We start from the raw sequence: 21,250 nt of genomic DNA on the forward strand, positions 1-21,250 counted from the left end.
TAAAATGAGCATCAAGGCAAGCTAAAAGCCTTAGACAAAGTTTTAGCAAGGTTCATCTCGAACAACAAAAGGCATAAGAAGTTAGATACATCTCCCCACATTGTGGCTGAGGCAACATGATGCCACTGGCATAATAGTATAAGCTCCACATTTTACACACTCAAGACTGGCACCGCAGAGAAAGGACAAAGTCCATACAAACATGAGCAAACAAAACTTCACCGCTGCGACAATACAGCATTGCTGGATGACAGCTAGCAGTAACTAACATGGCCAAAATCTGGTGCTAGGCGAATGAACCTTCTTCAATGTAGCCCGATGTTACTGTCCTTGCTCAACAAGCTATACCAGCGCTGCACTTTGCTTCATGGAAATGAGATGCCTGTACATGGACACCAGAGCAACATTAGAATGAAGAACAATAAAGGCAAAAGGTTGCAAAGAAAAGGGCAAAAGCTCATATAAAGTTAATCATCCAAGACTATACAATATATTAGGATTAATAAAGGTCAAACCACCAAAAAGATTAGCTCAACACAAATGGTAAAAATAGGTGTTTACTCCTTCGCAGTGATGCAAACTAACAAGTAATGGTAAAAACTGAGACTTACAATTTAAGATAACTTCAGCATTCAACGACGCCTCCTGTCTCTGTGCTCATCTCTAGAATAGCGCTCTTCATAATCCCTCCTTGAGTGGTTATAAGAGTCATCATATCTAGACCTCTTTGAATCATGGCTATCTGAGTATCTAGCTCTGTGTCGACCATACTCTTCGTGCGTCTTCCGGTCCCTGTTTTCATCATCGCTAAGTCTGTTTGCATTTGGGTCATACCTATCTGAATCTCTAGTTTTGTGTCGACCATAATCTTCATGCGTCTTTCGGTCCCTGTTTTCATCATCGCTGAGTCTGTTTGCGTTTGGGTCATACCTATCTTCTCCAACCTTTCTTCTGCTGTCCCTTTCCACACCACGCTCACCTTTCCTCCGCTCATGTTCCCTCTCTTTCAGTGTCTCTTCCTCCTTTGCCCTCTGCTTGTGCTTCTCCAGCTCCTTCCTCTCTTCCTCCAGACGTTTTTGCTTCTCCAACTCTTTCCTCTCTTCCTCCCTCTGTTTCTGTTTCTCCTGCTCGATTCTCTCTTCCTCCTTATGCTTTTGATACTCCAGATCCTTTCTTCTCCCATCTTGACCCTTTTTCCTTTCCTCTAACTCATTCTTGTAAGAAGCCCTTTTAGCATACTTCTGATCATTACCACTCTTTAATCCTCTGTCAGATTTCCTGTTCTCACGGCTATCATTGCTCACATCTGATTCACTGCTGCTGCTGCTGCTGTAAAATGAACTCTCACTTGAGCTAATCCCCCTTTTTTTCTCTTCCACGATCTTTTTTACCTTTGTGTCAAGGCGTCTTGGCCATCCATCCGAATCTGAGTCAGAATCAGAATCAGAATCATGCCTGGTGCGCTTATCAACATTTTTACTACTGGTCTTCCCTTCCTTCTCTTTATGTTTTGGTGCTTCCTTATCAGCTTTAGGAACATGGATAGAGGATTTTGCAGGCTTGTTCTTCTCACTGGTATACCTCTCTGAGTCAATCTCTGGTTCACCGGTGTATTTTTCCTTCCGAAGGACCTTGCTGTGTGGCTTCTCATCTTCAGAGTCATGGCGAGAAGTCTTCAAAGGCCTTTTGTTTTTATATTCATCACTCCTTGGGTCAATCTTCGGTTTATCACGGGAATGATCCTTCCTAACAATAGCTGCATCAGGGTGTATTTTCCTATCATGAGCAGAACCATTCGAATCAGAATCATGTCTCTTGCGCTTATCAACATTCTTACCAAGACTGGCCTCCTTCTCTTTACTTTTTGGTGCCTGCTTATCATTTTTAGAACCAAGGAGTTCACCTTTTTTCTGTTTCCGATCAAAGTCGCTGCCTGAATCTGAATCAGAGACATCACTCTCCGACTCACTGTACGAATCACCCTTGTACTTGCTTCTTCTGGGCTTCTCATCTTTAGAGTCATGACGAGAGCTCTTCACAGGACCGTTCTTTCCCTCATCACGATTGTTTTTCGTGTGTTTTGCCTTCTTCTTGCCATGGTCGCTATCTGAATCAGACTCAGAATCATGGCGTGCGCCTTTTCCCTGTTTAGCATTCTTATGAAGAATCTCAGAATCAGGGACTCTATCTAAGAAGGATCTCTTTATGTATTTCTTTCCCTTTCTCTCATCATGGTCAGACTCAGAATCATCTTCTGAATCATACCCATGCTTACTCTTCCTAGAACTTCTGCTGTGACTGTTCCTATCATTCCCTTTTTCCTTCTTTCCCTTCTTTGCATGCTTTTTAGCCTTTCTATCATTCTGAACATCGATATCCATCCCTTCAGAATCCTTCCCAGGTACAAGCTCCCCAGACTCTGGATCACTGTCTACTTCAGCTTTCTTCTGTTCAATCTCAGCTTCTAGCCCAAGAGCAGCCCTCAGCGTCTCAAGCTGCTTCTCCTTCCGTGCTGCGACATGGTGGCTCTGTGTGCCCGTGAACCTGAGAATATTGCACATGTCTTGTCAGAAACTATTGACAATCTACCAACAGAACACATGTAACAAAACGCTTAAGTCTTAACACAAGCAGGAGCAGGAACCATGGTTTTATACTTCACTGGGGTCTGGGAACAACATAAGCTATAAACAAATTTTCATATTAAATCAAACTTTAAGAACCAATTTAATGTTTCAATGTGAAATATCCTCGAACACCGGAATGAAGAAATCAGATTATGAACTGCACATGGACGTATTGCCCTGGCCTCCTCTCCAGCAGTTTTCACATAGCAAAAGTATAACTTACATATGCAGGGATACGCACACATACACATAAAAAAAAAAGGATATGAGCAGTCCTTAGATCCATACCCTTCGCCAGGACGGGGTGCTGGGCCCCCGCCGCCTGCGCGACCACCCGCCTCCGCGGCCACGGCAGCGGCAGCGGCCTCCTTTCGCGCCTCCTCGACGCGCTCCTCGATCTCGCCCTCGGTGTAGCCCTGCTCCTCGAGGGTGTCCCTCAGCTCGACCAGCCGCAGCTCCACCTGCCGCCGCCGGTCGTGCTCCAGGATCTCCTTGTTGGGCGGCCGCAACCCGCCGGGCTTGTCGCGGCCGGGGTCGTGGTCGTAGTTGTGGAGCGGCGCCTTGGCGGCCCCGTCGGTCCGGGGGCGGATGAAGAACTTGTTGGTCTGCACGTACCCATTCGTGCCGGACCCGCGCGCGGTCTGCAGCCCGATGCCGTTGTACATGGCGCCGGCGCCGGCGCCGGCGAGCGGTCGGCGAGACGGCGGGTCGGCGGAACCCTAGGTTTGGAGCGGGTTTGGTTGGGACGCGAGATCCCCAATTCGAAGACGATGGGGGAAGACGAGAGGAGTGGGCCTGATCTTTTCTTTACCCCGCGGCGGCTCCGGTCCGGCTGGTTCGAGACGGCTTCGTGTGCCCACCTGTCGGTGCCTGGTTCGGCTAGGCCGCGCACGTATACGTCCTCTATCCTTTTACCATTCGTGTTTCGTTTCAGACGGTGTTTCGAGATAATTCACGTTAGGTACTCCCTCTGTAAAGTTACGAGCGAACGAATGAATTTGTCACGAGCCCTGGGCTACAGCTCTTTGGTCACTGCGTTGTCGCTTTAATACGCTTATTATATCACTCCTATTCATCAACTTGGGTGCCTTTCAAGAGCAAAGGCACACAACGCCTTAGCTTACCACATCTGCCACTCATACTACATCCGACGCACAAGATTAACTAAGTGCAAACCACATTCGGACTAGGTGGTTTTTAGCAGACACAGGGGGTGAGGCGTTTTTGCGGGCGGGCCGGATCGAGTTCTCCCGCGCCGCTCGACGGAGGTGGGGGTTTGACGAGAGAGCTCACCGAGGAGAGAGAGGGACTCGAGCCTCGTCGTGACGCCGTAAGAGAGAGAGGTTGAAAAGTTGCACTACCGTAAGAGAGCGAGGTTGGAGAGCTGCCCCGCCGCAGAGGAGAGGAGGAGGCCTCGCACCGCGGCCGTTGAAGATCGAGAAGGGGTTGTGGCGAGGGGTGAAGGTCGCGCCGTCGTGGAGGCGAAGGATGATCGGCATGCTGCACCAGAGGTTGTCTGTCCGCCTAATATTCACAATGATTTCATTGTAAATCTGCAGCCATCGACCGTCGGAGGTAATTCAGGTTTAGGTTAGTCATGGGCTAGCTGAATGTTCACGTTCCGTCGTCTCTACATACAGGTTAAATTTAAGTTCATATTTACGTAGCTAGCTGAATGTTCAGGTTCAGTCGTCTCTACATACAGGTTTAAATTTAAGTTCATATGTACGTGCATGTACATATTGCCCATGATATCTACATATTTCATGCATTTGATCACGCGCGCGCGCACACACAAGCAAACGCAGCCATAAATTCAGATGATTTGTAGTAGTTTGTAGCATAGAATGTATGGTTGTGTAGTATAGTACACAACACAAGGCTGTGCAATTTGTAGTAATTCTTTCAAGTTTTCATCTACAAAATTTGTTATTGTTGTGCAATTTGATCAATTCATTGTACATGTATGGCAGATTATTTGGATGGTGTGTGCAACGGCACAATCTGATAAGGGGATGCTTCAAGTTGGCATGTTATTTAATAGTTCATAGGAGACTTGGTTATTTTGGAGAGCATATGGTGGTCGTGCTCACTTTGATGCGAGGAAAAGGTATAACGATGTGAGCAAATTTGGTGGTAAGAAAACCTCTTCAGATTTGTTTGTGCCAATGAAGGCCATGAGAAAAAGGATTAATTGGATCTATGCCACTTCAATTTTCATCGGTTGGAGATATGCCATTATAAAAACTAAATTTGGATATATGCCGCTCTAACTTTTGTATACCTCTATCCATGCCATTTTGTCAACTATGTATTAAAGTGTGTACTTAAGTATTGACCATACTATCCCTCTTTCCAACTTTCAGCACCACGTTTGGGTCTTCCAGACACCAAAATGTTCAAAATTTTAAATTATAACACAAAATTTGAACTTCTTAAAAAATTATAAAAAATCGTAAACACTATTATGACTCTATTGTTCAAATATGACCCATTTACGTATGAAGCCTTAAATGGTCATTTTAAGTTATGTCCTGAAATTTGTCAAATTCTAGGCACATGACGAGTTGGGGCTCGGGGACTCCATGGATCGAGCAGCCGCAGCGGCGCGAGCTAGCAGCCATGGCGCCCTCCTACCGCCGCCTTGGGCCTCGCCGCGTTGAGCAAGCCATCGTCGCACTCGTCTCCAGCCTTCGCCGTCCGCGTCTCCAGCCACAGCGGCGCGAGCCAGCAGCCACATCGGCGCGAGCTAGCAGCCATGGCGCCCTCCTACGGCCGCCTTGGGCCTCACCGCATTGAGCAAGCCATCGTCGCACTCGTCTCCAGCCTCCGTCGTCCGCATCTCCAGCCACAGTGGCACGAGCCAGCAGCCGCGACGCCCGCCTCCCGCCGCCTAGGGCCCCGCCGCGTCGAGCTATCCGCTGTCGCTCGCGCGCTATGGTTCGTGTGTGTGAGTCAGGGTGGATAATGTTTTGGGATGTGTGTGAGTCGGCTTGGTGTCCTTCGTATATGTATGTATGTGCTCACGTATAAGGGGAGTATATGGCTTGGTATTGGAGAAAATGGCATAGATAGAGATACGGGAAAGTTGCAGTGGCATATTTCCATCTTGAGTATCTGAAATGGCATTTCTCCGACACATGAAACTTGTAATGACATGAACCCAGTTAACCCTCAGAAAAATGGGCAAAAAGCATTCGTTCAAAAGTGCTTTAGAGCTGAAACAAGAAGTGATAGCTCGAATGAGTTTTACATTGGATCGAGAGCCCGGGAACTTGGAGATCACTGATGTAGATCTTCAACATAACCACCTCCTTCACTTGCCACAAACTCGCCACCTGATGGTGTCCCAAAGGAAATATTCACAATTTCAAGATTTTGAGATCAAAGCCGCGGATGATTCTGGAATTACGCCTAAAGCTGCATATGAGCTTTCTACTCGTCAAGTTGGTGGACCACTTAATCTTGGCTATACTCCTCTGATCACATAAATCATTTGCAAAGTAAGAGGCAGCGGGAGCTAGCTTTTGGTCAGGCGGGCAGCATGTTAAAGTATTTTCAAGACAAAATTGTTGAAAACCCATCAATTCAATATGCTTTGCAGCTGGATTGTGCAGAGGATGTAACAAACATTTTCTGGGTTAATGCTAAAATGATGCTAGACTATGCACACATTGGGGATGTTTCACATTTGACACTACTTTTGGCATGAACAAGGAATATCGATCGTTTGGTGTTTTTCTTGGGCTCAATCAGTTTAGGGAGACTATAGTTTTGGGTGTTACACTTATGTTTGATGAAACATTTGCCTCATTTCAATTTAAATACATTTAAACTGTGCAACTTTCCAGCCCTCTCAAACCATCAGCGTCTTCGGCCGTCACATAGTCAATCTTGAACTTTTTAGGCCGTCTGATTTACTTATAAATCGCTTCTAACTGGCTTCTTAATCATGAAGTTCGCTAATTCTCACGGGCCATTGCGTTTTTTTTTAGTAACTCAGGGGTCGGGCTCTGGTCGCGCGCCTCTCACGCTTCACCTGGTGGCTCTTACCTCGGCCGACCGAGCTAGATAGTGTAGATAATTTGAGATATTTTTTATGGTTCGATGAGATGAACCGATGGTGATGAATACATGAACCGATGGTGATGACGAATATATGATGGCATATAGTTTTGTTTTTCTCTAAAGGCGACGATGCTGGTCCCGCATCCTCATCGTCGACTCGGCGGCAACAACTAGTTTGAGAGGCGCCATGTTCGGGACTGGGCTCCGTCGGGCTGGCACTGGATGGCCTTCCGGGGCGCACAACTTGGTGAGGAATCGAGGTCTCATCGTCGGCCCGGAGCTTCTTTCGTGGCGGTCGCGTGGCCCACTGTCGGTGCAAAGGGAGTCGGCCCCCGAGGAGGTGGTATGTCGTCGTGTCATGAAGGAGGATGAACACGTCCATCGCTACATGGTTCGTTGGACGTCAGGTTCTCCAATACCTGGCAGTTTCTTCAAGGATCTCACCCGAGCTATGATCATGTGATGGTTCATTCTCTTTGGGTGTTCACCACCGACAGCTTAGAAACCGCGAGTCGACGTCCAATTTGATTGGGCGGGATGTATTACTGATATTATGTGATATTATTGTTGCAGTAACTAGAGTATTATTCAAGATGTATTCGTGAAGAGCCCCGATGAATTCTTATTTTTCTGTTGTTTTTTGACCGCGAGTGAGATTTTTAATCTCCTCATACACAAATGTCAATACATTTAAAATGTGTGGTAAAAACTAGGGTATCAATGAGCATTAAGAAAAAAAAATTGTCATTAATTTTTAATCTTAGAATCATGAACACAGGAAATGTCGACGTCGTCTGACGTCGAGGGGAGGATCCATGAGTTCCCTTTGTGCTAGGATGATAGGGGTATATGTGACTGTTATCCTCACCGAGACAACGATACGTCCTTCATCGTCAAGCTACACGATGACTTTGAAATTATTACGGTATGTAAAGACAACATGTATTTTTTTGTTAATGAAGTATGACGTGTTTTTTGATTCAATTAATTTCTAATTTTCTTTTATATATTCGACTAGTGCATTCCCTGTCATGCAAGATTCGTTGTCTTGGACAAGTTCCATTTCAAAGAAAAGGATAGTATAGAGCCTAGGATAGCTCACCAAAGAACGGAGCGTTACACTTTTGTTGTTAAGGTTAAAAATGAAGAATATGACACATATTCTGGTTGTTCTAATTGGAGAGCATTTCTCAAGGCGTATGGGTTGGATGAGTACATGAACATTACCTTCGATCTTTGTAATGACGATGTTCGTGATAATAATATAGAAATTTAGGTGCATGTGAATGACTTTATTCCAGTTCTACCTCCAGGTGAGTTTATCAACAAATTTTTTAGGTAATTTATATTGATTATTGAAAAGTATTTGATACTCATCCCGACTAAATTTCTTTATTTTTAATTATTAGCTTATTTCTCTGCTACAAGAACTACATGGCAGATAATAGATCGAACATACTACAGTTATGACTCCGAGCTTACTTGGTTGGAGAAAAATCAGCTGATCTCATTTATTCATGATGTTCAGTATCATGCTAAATATTACATGACTGGCAACATTTATCGTGGATATGTGCCAGTATTGCACTAGTTGAACCCTTATGACATCACTTCACACAACTTTGTAAGAATTTTTTTACCATTACGTCACTAGTCCATCTTTTTTATACATTGTTCTTAAGAAAAACTAGTTTGTTAACTATGTTATTATTACTTATGTTCTTCAATACGTACTCCCATCAGAGACCGCGCCTGAATGGATGTTTACCAATGGTGATTTGCATATGGTTAGATTACGTCCAATTTGGATGGGTTACCCTCGTAAATACAGAACATCTCGAAGTGAAGAAAACCCTGAAAATCAAAGGATGAAACAAGGCAATAAAAGCATCCACACAACCACTTGAAAGTGATAACTTACGCATGCCACAAGTTGGAGATAGGTTGATCTTTATTTTTCAATTGGGAGATGCAAGAGTTCACCTTATTTATGCTATTTTACCCAGAAGAGGGCAGTAGTTAGTGTTTCTAACTTGTGATAACTTGGTCGCTCTTGCTAGTATCATAACAACATGAATGATGAGGAGTTCACCTTTCTATGTTATTTTACCTCAAATGATGAAGAGGTGTTTAGTATGATAACAACTAGAATGATGAGGAGTTGATTAAGATCATGATGAGTTGTTATATGACATATGTTCGTATAAATAAGATGGATGCAAGAGACCAAGTTGAATTAGAGGAAAATACGATCTTGCAAATCGCAACATCGTATTTTCTTCTAATCTTGCATCATCTAATTTGTGCTGATATTGGATGTTGTTCTTCTATAATTTGTACTCATGTTGTATATTAATTTGTGTAACCGAGTGAAAATACAATATAATTTATACTGGTGTTGTATATTAATACCCCCGTGCCCGACGCATGGCGGACTTTAGTGCTCCACCAAAACCCTAAAACCCCCTCTCAAAAAAACATGGCCCCACCAAAACCTAAAACCCCTCTAAAAAACCTAAACCCCAGCGCTTGACGACGCTTGACGCGTGGCCTCCTTTAGTCCCGGTTGGTGTCCCGAACCGGGACAAAGGGTCTTCCTGCCCAAGTGCTTCAAAGTGGCCACCCTTTAGTCCGGGTTCATAACATAACCGAGACTAGAAAAGAGGCATTTAATACTGACTGTTTAGTCCCGATTGTGTGATCAAGATTAAAGGCCCTTACGAACCGGGATTAAAGACCGGTTTTCCACTAATGACTATATAACATAACCGTGTTAGCAGTTAACGATCGGTCGTGGACATGTAGACCGTTATAAACAACAAGCACCTACTCCCACCAGTCCCCCAGCGAAAACTGTTTTTCACTTTGAGCACACGATTCCAGATTCCAAGAATAAAAAAAGAGACCAAATTATCTTATCTGTCGTCAGGAGAAAAGAAGAAAAAACCATTAGGCCTCGTTTGACACCGAGGGATTCGGGACGTTTCGAGAGGAAAATCCACGGGAGGGTCAGAACCCCATAGAACCTCGAGCGTCCATTTGGTAAGAGGGGTTTGCTTAGCGGAATCCCCTTCCTTCTCCTTCAATCCCTTCTTATCTATGTGTTTCAGGATTCTCCTCGAGGTACTGGTGAAAGCAAACCCCCGAGGATTTGAGAGTATTGGGTGAAAGGAAGGGATTCACCAAATCCCCTCAAATCCCCTCCTCTTCAAACCTCCCCAATCCACTCCTACCAAACAAAGCCTTAGGACATGAACTACGGTAGCATCCGTTTTGTGATGCCCCACGCTAACCACATAGACTGAATAGGTTAAGGCCATGTTTCTTTAAGAAGTCCTAGGACTTTTTTTAGTCCCAACTAAAAAGTCTCTAGTCCCTACCCGTTTCTTTCCAAGGACTAAACATGGACTAGAGGTCATTAAATGACATGCAAAAAGACCATATTACCCCTAGTAATATACTAGAAGTTATTAAATGACATGCTAAAAGTAGGGGCACTGTTGGAAAAAGTGCCAAAAAAGTCCCAAAAAGTCCCTCCCATAGGGACTTCTTCCTTTAGTCCCAAATATCCCCTTTTAATCCCTAAAAGTCCCTCCTTTTTATTTCACATGGGACTAAAAGGGACTTTTTTAGTCCCTACATCAAAAAGTCCCTGGAAAGAAACACCCCTAAGGCTATGAGCTCGACTTTAATCTCCCAACGCAAAAGCATGAGGCCACCAGGGCTTGGGCCCAACCCCCTCTCTGTATTTCCAAGCTGAGGCTGATGCATCTTCTCTCGAGCACGCACTTTCTCTCTCTCTCTCTCTTGTGCTCTCTCTGGCTTTTCTACTCTTTTCTTGCTTTTTCGCTCGAGGAAGCCGGCTCCTCTACAACAGTCACCTGTCATCTGCAAGCTACCACTTTTATGTCATGGTGACATCCGAACCTGGCTGACCTGTGGAGCATTCGTGTTGGGGCTACCCATTGGACATGCCCTTAAGCTAAACACACTTTTGGACAGGCTTCGATGCGTCATAGTCTAGCACCATCGTGGACAACGCCGGTGCTCGTATGGTGTGGCAACTGCCGAGCTAGTGGTGGCAGACGGAGAGCACGGCATTTAGAGCAACTCCGACAGGTGCGGCGTGCTAAAAAATTATGCACCGCCGAAACGACGTTTTTAGCACACTAGTAAGTATGCACGTGCACGCACGTATGATCGTAGAAAAGAATAACGTAGCTCAAATTATAATCTGAGATTATTATAGCTTTGCAGATATAGTTCTTTCCATATGAGCACCATATCTCGTATCGAACATGCGCACATAATAGACTTCTCAACCATAGAGACTTAAGAAAACATTACATACAATAGTATGTTAGTCAATTTCATCCCCAAATTGACAATAACGTACACGTAGGGAACAACTTCATCGGCTCTAGAGCCATTTACACCAAAATGTGAAACGAAAGTTAAACATTGAGCATACGGAGCTATGGAGCTATATACAACAAAATGTGAAACCAAGTTAGACATTGAGCATACATATTTCATTTTTTTCTCAGTTAAGTAACACGCACATAGGCAACAACTTCATCGGCTCTCGAGACATATGCAACAAAATGTGAAACCAGGTTAGATATTGAACATGCGTATTTCATTTCTTCTCGTAACTCCATTCTTTACGAAAGTGACAAACTTTGTGCATTTAACTATCGTATATAGTCATTATGTCTCCTTATATCTTAAGTGTAATCATATCTTCCCTAATGCTATGCACCTTCAAAGTAAACCATTAAATCAGAAACTGCCAAAGCAACAATGAATGGGGCACATAATTAACCTCGCAAAGATGCATCACCCCGTATCACAAGCTATACATACAATTTTCGTACCATGACTTTGTTTACCCAAACAATAGAGTAACCACAACAATTGTGAAGCTCCCCATGCGCTACAGCCCAAAAATCACCTCGAGTTCTTATAAGGTAGAAAAAAATACATTAACTAAATAAAAATGAAAGTAGAAGAACTGGAAGTTGCCTTCAACATGGTCATACCTTGAGCCTGCTGCACAAACAAGAGAGGTAAACCTGAAAGAAAACTGCCAATACATTAGCCGGTAAGAAAACAACGAATACATATTTGCATATTTCACATATACCTATAGTAGCCTCAAACTTTTTTATCCATCAGAGATGGAATAGATAAACTGTTGGAACTGGATTAATCCAAAAAATCACTCAAAAGAATAACAAAAGTTTAAAAAACATGACAAAGGAAAGATTAACAACTGACGTCATGGTTTAACATTGTTTTGAAAGCAATGTAATATAGGAAACCATCACCTCAAATTCAGGATTAAGAAGTAAGCAAATATTAACAACGGCCAGCAGCCTAACAATAGGGATTTTGTTTATACACAAAATAAAGAGGCAGAAAATATATTGTTGCTCCATATGGAACGTAATGCATGAATGGGGAATAAGGACGACATGATTCATACCTACTGTATGCGAGAAAGAATAGCCGCTACCGGATGCCCGCGTCGTCAAATGTTGCAATCTGATGCTATGCTGCTACCTGACCCTTTGGGTGGGCCTGGTGCTGGGTGAAGTTTTATATCACTGCAAAAAGTTCAGCAACGGCCTCTGCAAAAAGTTCAGAACCTTACCAGCCATGAAACCTCACCGGTGTTGAGGACCTGGGCCCACAAGCCGCTGCAGCAAGCCAATCTTGTCCAAGACCTCCGATGTGTAGGTGCCACCCGACCTCCGCCTTGCTGCCTCGTTCCAATCAGAACCGCCACCTGCGCCTGCTTCACGCCACTGCTCGCCCGTCGTTGCCCAGCAGCCGCTGCCGCTGCCGATGCGCTGTTGCTCCCCACCGTTGTCGCGTCTCCGGCTGACCCCACAACCACCACCGGAGTAGTGGAGTCAATGGTGTCTTACTCGAAGGCCTTAGATGGTGAAGATGAATTAGGAGAGGAGGGAGAGGAGGCGCACGCCATTAGGAGATCTTAGCAGCGCCTAGTTGAGGCTGATGGTGGGTGAGTTATCCATCGGAGTCAGTTTCTTTTTTTCATGCGTGATTGCAGGGGTCGCCGCTGGCAGAGTTTTCGTCCGCTCATTGAAATTCCTAAACGCAGTTTGGATGAGGGTTGATTATTATGTGGATGGTTTGATCTAAATGAGTGGGTCTAATCATGTGGCTTAGATTTGTTGGGGTTGCTCTGTGTACATTAGTGTGGGTGCACCTAGTGATGAATGTGTTGGATTGTTTATTAGTAGTAGAGATTGAAGGGAGTTTGGTCCAGCAGGCAATGTAAAATGAAACGCGTCATTGCAGCTCGTAGGCGCGCTAAAATTATATTTAAGCTTTAAAAGCCAACACCACATATATAGTCCATATAATACAAATAAAAACTATAGTACCATACAGATATATTACATAAAACTTAAAACTATAACTAGATAAAATTTAAAAAATAGATAAAACTAAATTAGATTGTTTAAACTAGACTATTCTTCATCCTCGTCCTTGCAGCCGGATGTCATAAGTAACATGTCCGCCCACCGCTCATCGTTCGAGTCCCACAGCGTGTCCGAATTCTCTGACTAGGAAATCGCCAAAGCCTTGCACCTACATTTCTCATTGCGTTCTCAAACGTCCCGAGCCCAAGCGTGTATCACCGGAGCGTTTCTCCGCGTAATACACGCCGCCGGAGCTTCTCCGGGGGCACGGTGGCATCATGGCGGTGAGGAAGAAGGGCGGCGGGGGAGAAGGACGTCGGAGACGAGGAAGAAGGGCGACCGGGGCGAGAGAGATTATATCCAAAGACAAGGAAGAATGGCACGACGACGGCGGTGGCGGTGACACAGACGAGCGTGTGCGGTTTTTATATGACATGTTGGACGCCGTACGCCGAAACTGCCATCTAAGCTACCGCTTTTTTCCACGCGCCGTTTCTTTTTACGTGCCAATTTTTCTCCCGCCTGAAGCACCAAACCGCCCCCGCGCGCGTAAAAAAGGCGTTTTCTCTCGCACACGTCATATTTGCCGCGTCTATTGGAGATGCTCCTAGGCTTGGCGAGACGAGGACGGCGACCGTATGTGGGCAGTGCCATGAAGAACGGGATGAACAACTCACCAGACCCCACATGAGCAGAACAAGCAAACAAGACCAGATCTAGAGCTTCCATTCACCAGGATTTAGGGGAGAAAAAGAGCTCGGTGCCAAATTTGAGGAGGGAACAATCTTCAGCTGTTTTGGGGTAGAAATTTGTAGATGTTCCTTCCATGGAGATGGAGAACCATGAGATTCGGAAGACACTTGAGGCCATGGGAAGACGAACAAAGCTAAAGCACGCATGAAGACGATACGCGTGTTGGGTTTCACAAAATTATAATCAATGATGAGGCCTCTTATTCCATGGTGGGGAGAAGCTAATCTGCTCTGAGAAAAGATAAGAGAAACAGATGGAGTGGACAAACTCGAGGAAGAAGATGCCGATTGACAAGGGAAAAGTGTGAAAAGAGAAGGTGGGGTCGGTAAAGTGGTTGTTTCAAATTGGAGTATTGGGTGAGAAAAATAGTACAAATAGCTTCATTTATTTTTATCTACGTGGATGCACGGGGCATCACCTAGGTCCTGCCTTCATTGTACATGTGCTAAGAAAGAAAATGTCGTCTCAACCATCACACAGTGCCCTTTTAAGCGCATCGTTGTTTGTTAGCATCCATTATCACATCGATCCGACAGCTGATTATCATGTGTCTAGTATTCAACAGGGGTTTGTTGCCTGATATATCCGGACACCCCCTTTCCATCCGTGCCTCTTAATCATCCACTAGGCGCACTTTGAAAGATTAACGAGTATCGTGGGTGCACTCTAAGCAGCAACAACAACATGTAGGATACATTTCTTAGATGACTCTTCTTCTTAGATGAATACACTAGGTGCAACGCATATGCACACACGTACGCCCACATGGTTCAGATATATACATCTGACAAAGCGAAATCGAATAAATTCTGAGCAAGATAAGCAGGCGATATATTTAACGAAAGAGAATGCTCATTGATTGGTTGACTGGTTCCTCTGGTAAGTCGTCTTCCCGTTCTAGGTCGCCACGGCTGGATCGGGGCACGAGCCGCAACGCTCGGCGGCGAGGATCCGGCGGCAGGAGGGGCAGGACGAGTGGTCGCGCAGCCACTTGTCGATGCAAGCGGCGTAGAAGGCGTGGCAGCCATTGTCGACGGTGAAGAGCGCGCAGAGAAGCCAGACGAAGATGATGATGATGTCCTTGTGGTCAGAGGCGGAGCTAGGCAGGAATGTTAAGGAGGCCAAAAGTCAAAACATGAACAACTGAGAGGGTAAAGATTAATATTTTCCTTATCTAATCCTTGCACGGTAAATTTTCTTCACTGCTTTGCTGGGGGGGCACGGCCCCCCTCAGGACTACACTATGCTTCGACACTGCTTGTGCTCGACGATGATCCGGGTAGCCGGCATGGACAGAACCGCCACCTCCTGAAGGAGCCTCCTAGCCGTCATGGGTGGCTCCATCATCATGTGTGTGTTTGGACTGATGGAATGGGTGTGGAGTGATACGGGGTAGGTGGATACGATGCGGGGAATAAGGTAGTTTGTGCTGAAAGCTAGTGAGCGTAGCCTGAAGTGAGTGGGCTCTAGTCCAAGGATTTTATAGGCCTGAAATCTAAAACATGTGCGCCCCGTGGTCCCATTCGGCCACTCCATGGGGTCGCATCCGACGATAGGCGCCCGTCACGTGCCACCTAGTCAGGGCCAGACCGAAGCGCTCACCTGGTCGGGCCGCATTGTGCATGGTGACACGGTCGTCCCGTCCGGGGCCACATGTCATAGCCACAGCGACGAGTGGTCACGCAGCCACTTGTCGATGCAGGCGGCGTGGAAGGCTGGCGCACTGGGGCAGCACGCGCATGGCTTCGCCTCTCTCGTACTCGTCCAGGCAGATGGGGCACTCGCCGTCCTCCTCCTTGTTGTTGCCCTCGTCAGCATCGGCGTCGGGGGCACAATGGGGATGGCGCGGAGCACCGACTTCTTGACGCCCGCGGCGGGCGAGGGCGGGGGTGCCCTACCGTCGGCGCCGCGGCGCGCGCACCAGCGGGCAACGATGATGATGATGATGGGCGTGCAGAGAAGCGATGCGACGATGATGACGATGTCTTTGTGGGTGACGATGATCCCTACGCGTAAACATAAGAGTGGTTATTAAAAACCGGGTGTAATGGTTCGGTTCTTACTTTGGGTTTGAATGGTTTAGATTTTATTGGACTCAGCTTTTTTAGTTTGGCTTTGGTTTGGTTACGTGGAGAAACCAGTTTGGGTATAGTTGGTTATGGGTTTAAACAGTTTGGTTATTAGCGGTTATAAACTATGGATCCAAATCAGTTTCTAGGCATTGGTTATGTGCAATAACCAACGACGACCGAGAACGAATATGGTTGATCCGCATGTATGATGTAATTGTTGGAAATATGCCCTAGAGGCAATAATAAATTAATTATTATTATATTTCCTTGTTCATAATAATTGTTTATTATCCATGCTATAATTTTATTCATTGGAAACTCAATACTTGTGTGGATACATAGACAAAACACTGTCCCTAGTAAGCCTCTAGTTGACTAGCTCGTTGATCAAAGATGGTCAAGGTTTCCTGACCATAGGCAAGTATTGTTACTTGATAATGGGATCACATCATTAGGAGAACCATGTGATGGACAAGACCCAAACTATGAACGTAGCATATTGATCGTGTCGTTTTATCGCTATAGTTTTCTGCGTGTCAAGTATTTGTTCCTATGACCATGAGATCGTATAACTCACTGGCACCAGAGGAATACCTTGTGTGTATCAAACATCACAACGTAACTGGGTGACTATAAAGATGCTTTACAGGTATCTCCGAAGGTGTCCGTTGAGTTAGTATGGATCAAGACTGGGATTTGTCACTCCGTGTGACGGAGAGGTATCTCGGGGCCCACTCGATAATACAACATCACACACAAGCCTTGCAAGCAATGTGACTAAGTGTAAGTCACGAGGTCTTGTATTACGGAACGAGTAAAGAGACTTGCCGGTAACGAGATTGAAATAGGTATGCGGATACCGACGATCAAATCTCGGGCAAGTAACATACCGAAGGACAAAGGGAATGACATACGGGATTATATGAATCCTTGACACTGAGGTTCAACCGATAAGATCTTCGGAGAATATGTAGGATCCAATATGGCCATCCAGGTCCCGCTATTGGATATTGACCGAGGAGTGTCTCGGGTCATGTCTACATAGTTCTCGAACCCGCAGGATCTGCACACTTAAGGTTCGGTGACGTTTCGGTATAGTTGAGTTATAGGTGTTGGTAACCAAAAGTTGTTCGGAGTCCCATATGAGATCCAGGACGTAACGAGGAGCTCCGTAATGGTCCGGAGGTAAAGATTGATATATAGGAAGTCCTGTTTTGGTCACCGGAAAAGTTCCGGGCTTATCGCTAATGTGCCGGGAGTGCCGGGAGGGGTGCCGGGGACCATCGGGAGGGTTGTCATGCCCTAAGGGGTCTCATGGGCTATGGGAAGAGATAAACCAGCCCCTAGTGGGCTGGAATAAGTTCCCACTAAGGCCCATAAGGTTTGACAAGGAAAAAACACAAGGTGGAAAGAGTTTCCAAGTGGGAAGGTGGAATCCTACTCCAAGTAGGATTGGAGTAGGACTCCTGCACCTCCAATTTCGGCCAAACCTTGAGGGTTTGAGGCTGCCTCCTCCCCCCTCCCTCCTATATATACTAGAGGTATTGGGGGGTTTTGAGACACAACTTTGCCACGGCAGGCCGACCACATACCTCCACGGTTTTTCCTCTAGATCGTATTTCTGGGGAGCTCGTGCGGAGCCCTGGTGAGATAGATCACCACAAACCTCTGGGGCGATGTCACGCTGCCAGAGAACTCTTCTACCTCTCCACCCCCTCTTGCTGGATCAAGAAGGCGGAGATCGTCATCGAGCTGTACATGTACTGAACGCGGAGGTGTCGTCCGTTCGGCACTAGATCGGAACGGATCGTGAGATGGATCGCAAGACGGTTCGTGCAACGGATCGCGAGACGGTTCGTGGGACGGATCGCGGGACGGATCGTGGGACGGATTGCGGGATGGTTCGTGGGGCGGATCGAGGGACGTGAGGACGTTCCACTACATCAACCGCGTTTCTTAACGCTTCCTGTTGTGCGATCTACAAGGGTACGTAGATCCAAATCTCCTCTCGTAGATGGACATCACCATGATAGGTCTTCGTGCGCGTAGGAAATTTTTTGTTTCCCTTGCGACGTTACCCAACAGTGGCATCATGAGCTAGGTTTATGCGTAGATGTTATCTCGAGTAGAACACAAAAGTTTTTGTGGGCGGTGATGTGCGATTTGTTGCCCTCCTTAGTCTTTTCTTGATTCCGCGGTATTGTTGGATGAAAGCGGCTCGGACCGACATTACTCGTATGCTTACAAGAGACTGGTTTCATCGCTACGAGCAACCCCATTGCTCAAAGATGACTGGCGAGTGTCGGTTTCTCCAACTTTAGTTGAATCGGATTTGACCGAGGAGGTCCTTGGAGAGAGGTTAAATAGAAATTCATACATCTCTGTTGTGGTGATTGCGTAAGTAAGATGCGATCCCACTAGATACCCATGGCAACCACGTAAAACATGCAACAGCAATTAGAGGACATCTAACATGTTTTTGCAGGGTATGCTTGTGATGTGATATGGCCAACGACGTGATGTGATATATTGGATGTATGAGATGATCATGTTGTAATAGTTAATATCGACTTGCACATCGATGGTATGGCAACCGGCAGGAGCCATAGGGTTGTCTTTAAACTAACATTTGTGCTTGTAGATGCGTTTACTATATTGCTAGGACGTAGCTTTAGTAGTAATAGCATGAGTAGCACGACAACCCTGATGGCGACACGTTGATGGAGATCATGGTGTGGTGCCGGTGACAAGAAGATCGTGTCGGTGCTTTGGTGATGGAGATCAAGAAGCACATGATGATGGCCATATCATGTCACTTATGAATTGCATGTGATGTTAATCCTTTATGCACCTTATTATGCTTAGAACGACGGTAGCATTATGAGGTGATCTCTCACTAAAATTTCAAGCTCAAATTGTGTTCTCCCCGACTGTGCACCATTGCGACAGTTCGTCATTTCGAGACACCACGTGATGATCGGGTGTGATAGACTTAACGTTCACATACAACGGGTGCAAAACAGTTGCACGCGTGGAACACTCGGGTTAAACTTGACGAGCCTAGCATGTGCAGACGTGGCCTCGGAACACATGAGACCGAAAGGTCGAGCATGAATCGTATAGTTGATATGATTAGCATAGAGATGCTTACCACTGAAACTATTCTCGACTCACGTGATGATCGGACTTGAGATAGTGGATTTGGATCATGTACCACTCAAATGACTAGAGAGATGTACTTTTTGAGTGGGAGTTCTTAAGTAATATGATTAATTGAACTAATTGTCATGAACATAGTCTAATGGTCTTTGCGAATTACGATGTAGCTTGCTCTATAGCTCTACTGTTTTTTATATGTTCCTAGAGAAAATTTAGTTGAAAGTTGATAGTAGCAAACTTTGCGGACTGAGTCTGCAAAACCGAGGATTGTCCTCGTTGCTGCGCAGAAGGCTTATGTCCTTAATGCACCACTCGGTGTGCTCCACCTCGAGCGTCGTTTGTGGATGTTGTGAACATCCGACATACACGTTTCTGATGACTACGCGATAGTTCAGTGCAAAATACTTAATGGCTTAGAAGCAAGGCGCCGAAGATGTTTTGAAACGTCACAGAACATAAGAGATGTTCCAAAGAAATGAAATTGTGATTTCATGCTTGTGCCCTTGTTAATAGGTATGAGACCTCCGACAAGATTCTTTGTCCACGAAGTAAAGGAGAAAAGCTCAATCACTGAGCGTGTGCTCAGATTGTCCGAGTACGACAATCACTTGAATCAAGTGGGAGTTAATATTCCAGATAAGATAGTGAGGGGTTCTCCAAAGTCACTGCCACCAAGCTGTGAGAGCTTCGTGATGAACTATAACATATCAAGGATAGATACGATGATCCTTGAGTGATTCGCGATGTTTGACACTGCGAAAGTAGAATCAAGAAAGAGCATCAATAGTTGATGGTTAGTAAAACCACTAAGTTTCAAGAAAGTCAAGGGATAGAAGGGATACTTCGTGAAACGGCAAAACAGTTGTTGCACTAATGAAGAGACCCAAGATTAAACCCAAACCCGAGAGTAAGTGCTTCTATTATGAGGGGAACGGTCACTCAGGCGGAGCTATCCTAGATACTTGGTAGATAAGAAGGCTGGCAAAATCAACAGAAGTATATTTGATATACATGATATTGATGTGTACTTTACTAGTACTCCTAGTAGCACGAGGGTATTGGATACCGGTTAGGTTGCTAAGTGATTAGTTACCCGAAATGAAAGCTAGGGTATAAATGGAGACTAGCTAAAGGCGAGGTGACGATACGTGTTGAAAGTGTTTCCAAGGTTGATGTCATCAAACATCACACGCTCCCTCTATCATCGGGATTGGTGGTAAAACCTAAATAATTGTTATTTGGTTTTTGCGTTGAGCATAAACATGATTGGATCGTGTTTATTGCAATACGATTATTCATTTAAAGAGAATAATAGTTGTTCTATTTGATTGAATAATTACCCTCAATGGTTTATTGAATCTCGATAGTAGTGTTACACATGTTCATAATATTGGTGCCAAAAGATACAAAGTAATATTGATAGTACCACTTAGTTGTGGCACTGCCACTTGAGTCATGTTGGTATAAAATGCATGAAGAAGCTCCATGCTGATGGATCTTTGTACTCACTCATTTTTGAAACATTTGAGACATGCAAACCATACCTGTTGGTATAAATGCATGAAGAATCTCCTTAGAGATGGGTCGTTTGCACTCACTTGATTTTGAATCACTTGAGACATGCAAAACATGCCACATGAAACAAGAGAGTAACTTGTTGGAAATAATGCATTTTTGATGTGTGCAGTCCAATGAGTGCTAAGGCACGCAGTGGATATCATTATGTTCTTACTTCACTCGCGATTTGAGTAGATACAGGAGTATTTACTCTTGACGACGCTTGACGCGTGGCGTCCTTTAGTCCCGGTTGGTGTCCCGAACCGGGACAAAGGGTCTTCCTGCCCGAGTGCTTCAAAGTGGCCACCCTTTAGTCCGGGTTCATAACACAACCGAGACTAAAAAAGAGGCATTTAATACTGAATGTTTAGTCCCGATTGCGTGATCAAGATTAAAGGCCCTTACGAACCGGGATTAAAGACCGGCTTTCCACTAATGACTATATAACATAACCGTGTTAGTAGTTAACGATCGGTCGCGGACATGTGGACCGTTATTAACAACAAGCACCTACTCCTACCAGTCCCCCAGCGAAAACTGTTTTTCACTTCGAGCACAC

General features: G+C 45.3%; 1 protein-coding gene across 1 annotated transcript; it reads right to left on the minus strand.

Moving 5' to 3' along the window:
* On the minus strand, positions 1-3,404 carry LOC123427665 (serine/arginine repetitive matrix protein 2-like). Its single transcript, XM_045111759.1, has 3 exons — positions 2,916-3,404; positions 612-2,544; positions 1-382 (listed from the first exon to the last, which is right to left on the minus strand). The coding sequence occupies exons 1-2, from the start codon at positions 3,290-3,292 to the stop codon at positions 633-635; spliced, it is 2,289 nt and encodes a 762-aa protein (XP_044967694.1). The 5' UTR covers positions 3,293-3,404; the 3' UTR covers positions 1-382; positions 612-632.
* Between the last annotated feature and the right edge of the window lie 17,846 nt (positions 3,405-21,250).

The sequence above is a fragment of the Hordeum vulgare genome, chromosome 2H (genome assembly GCF_904849725.1).
Source record: "Hordeum vulgare subsp. vulgare chromosome 2H, MorexV3_pseudomolecules_assembly, whole genome shotgun sequence".
Classification (NCBI taxonomy): domain Eukaryota; kingdom Viridiplantae; phylum Streptophyta; class Magnoliopsida; order Poales; family Poaceae; genus Hordeum; species Hordeum vulgare.

Excerpts from the sequence above, each read along its gene's own strand:
- LOC123427665 (XM_045111759.1), bottom strand. The coding sequence starts at position 3,292 with ATGTACAACGGCATCGGGCTGCAGACCGCGCGCGGGTCCGGCACGAAT. Across the intron at positions 2,545-2,915 it reads GCACCCCGTCCTGGCGAAGG|GTTCACGGGCACACAGAGCC; the intron begins GTATGGATCTAA and ends CAATATTCTCAG.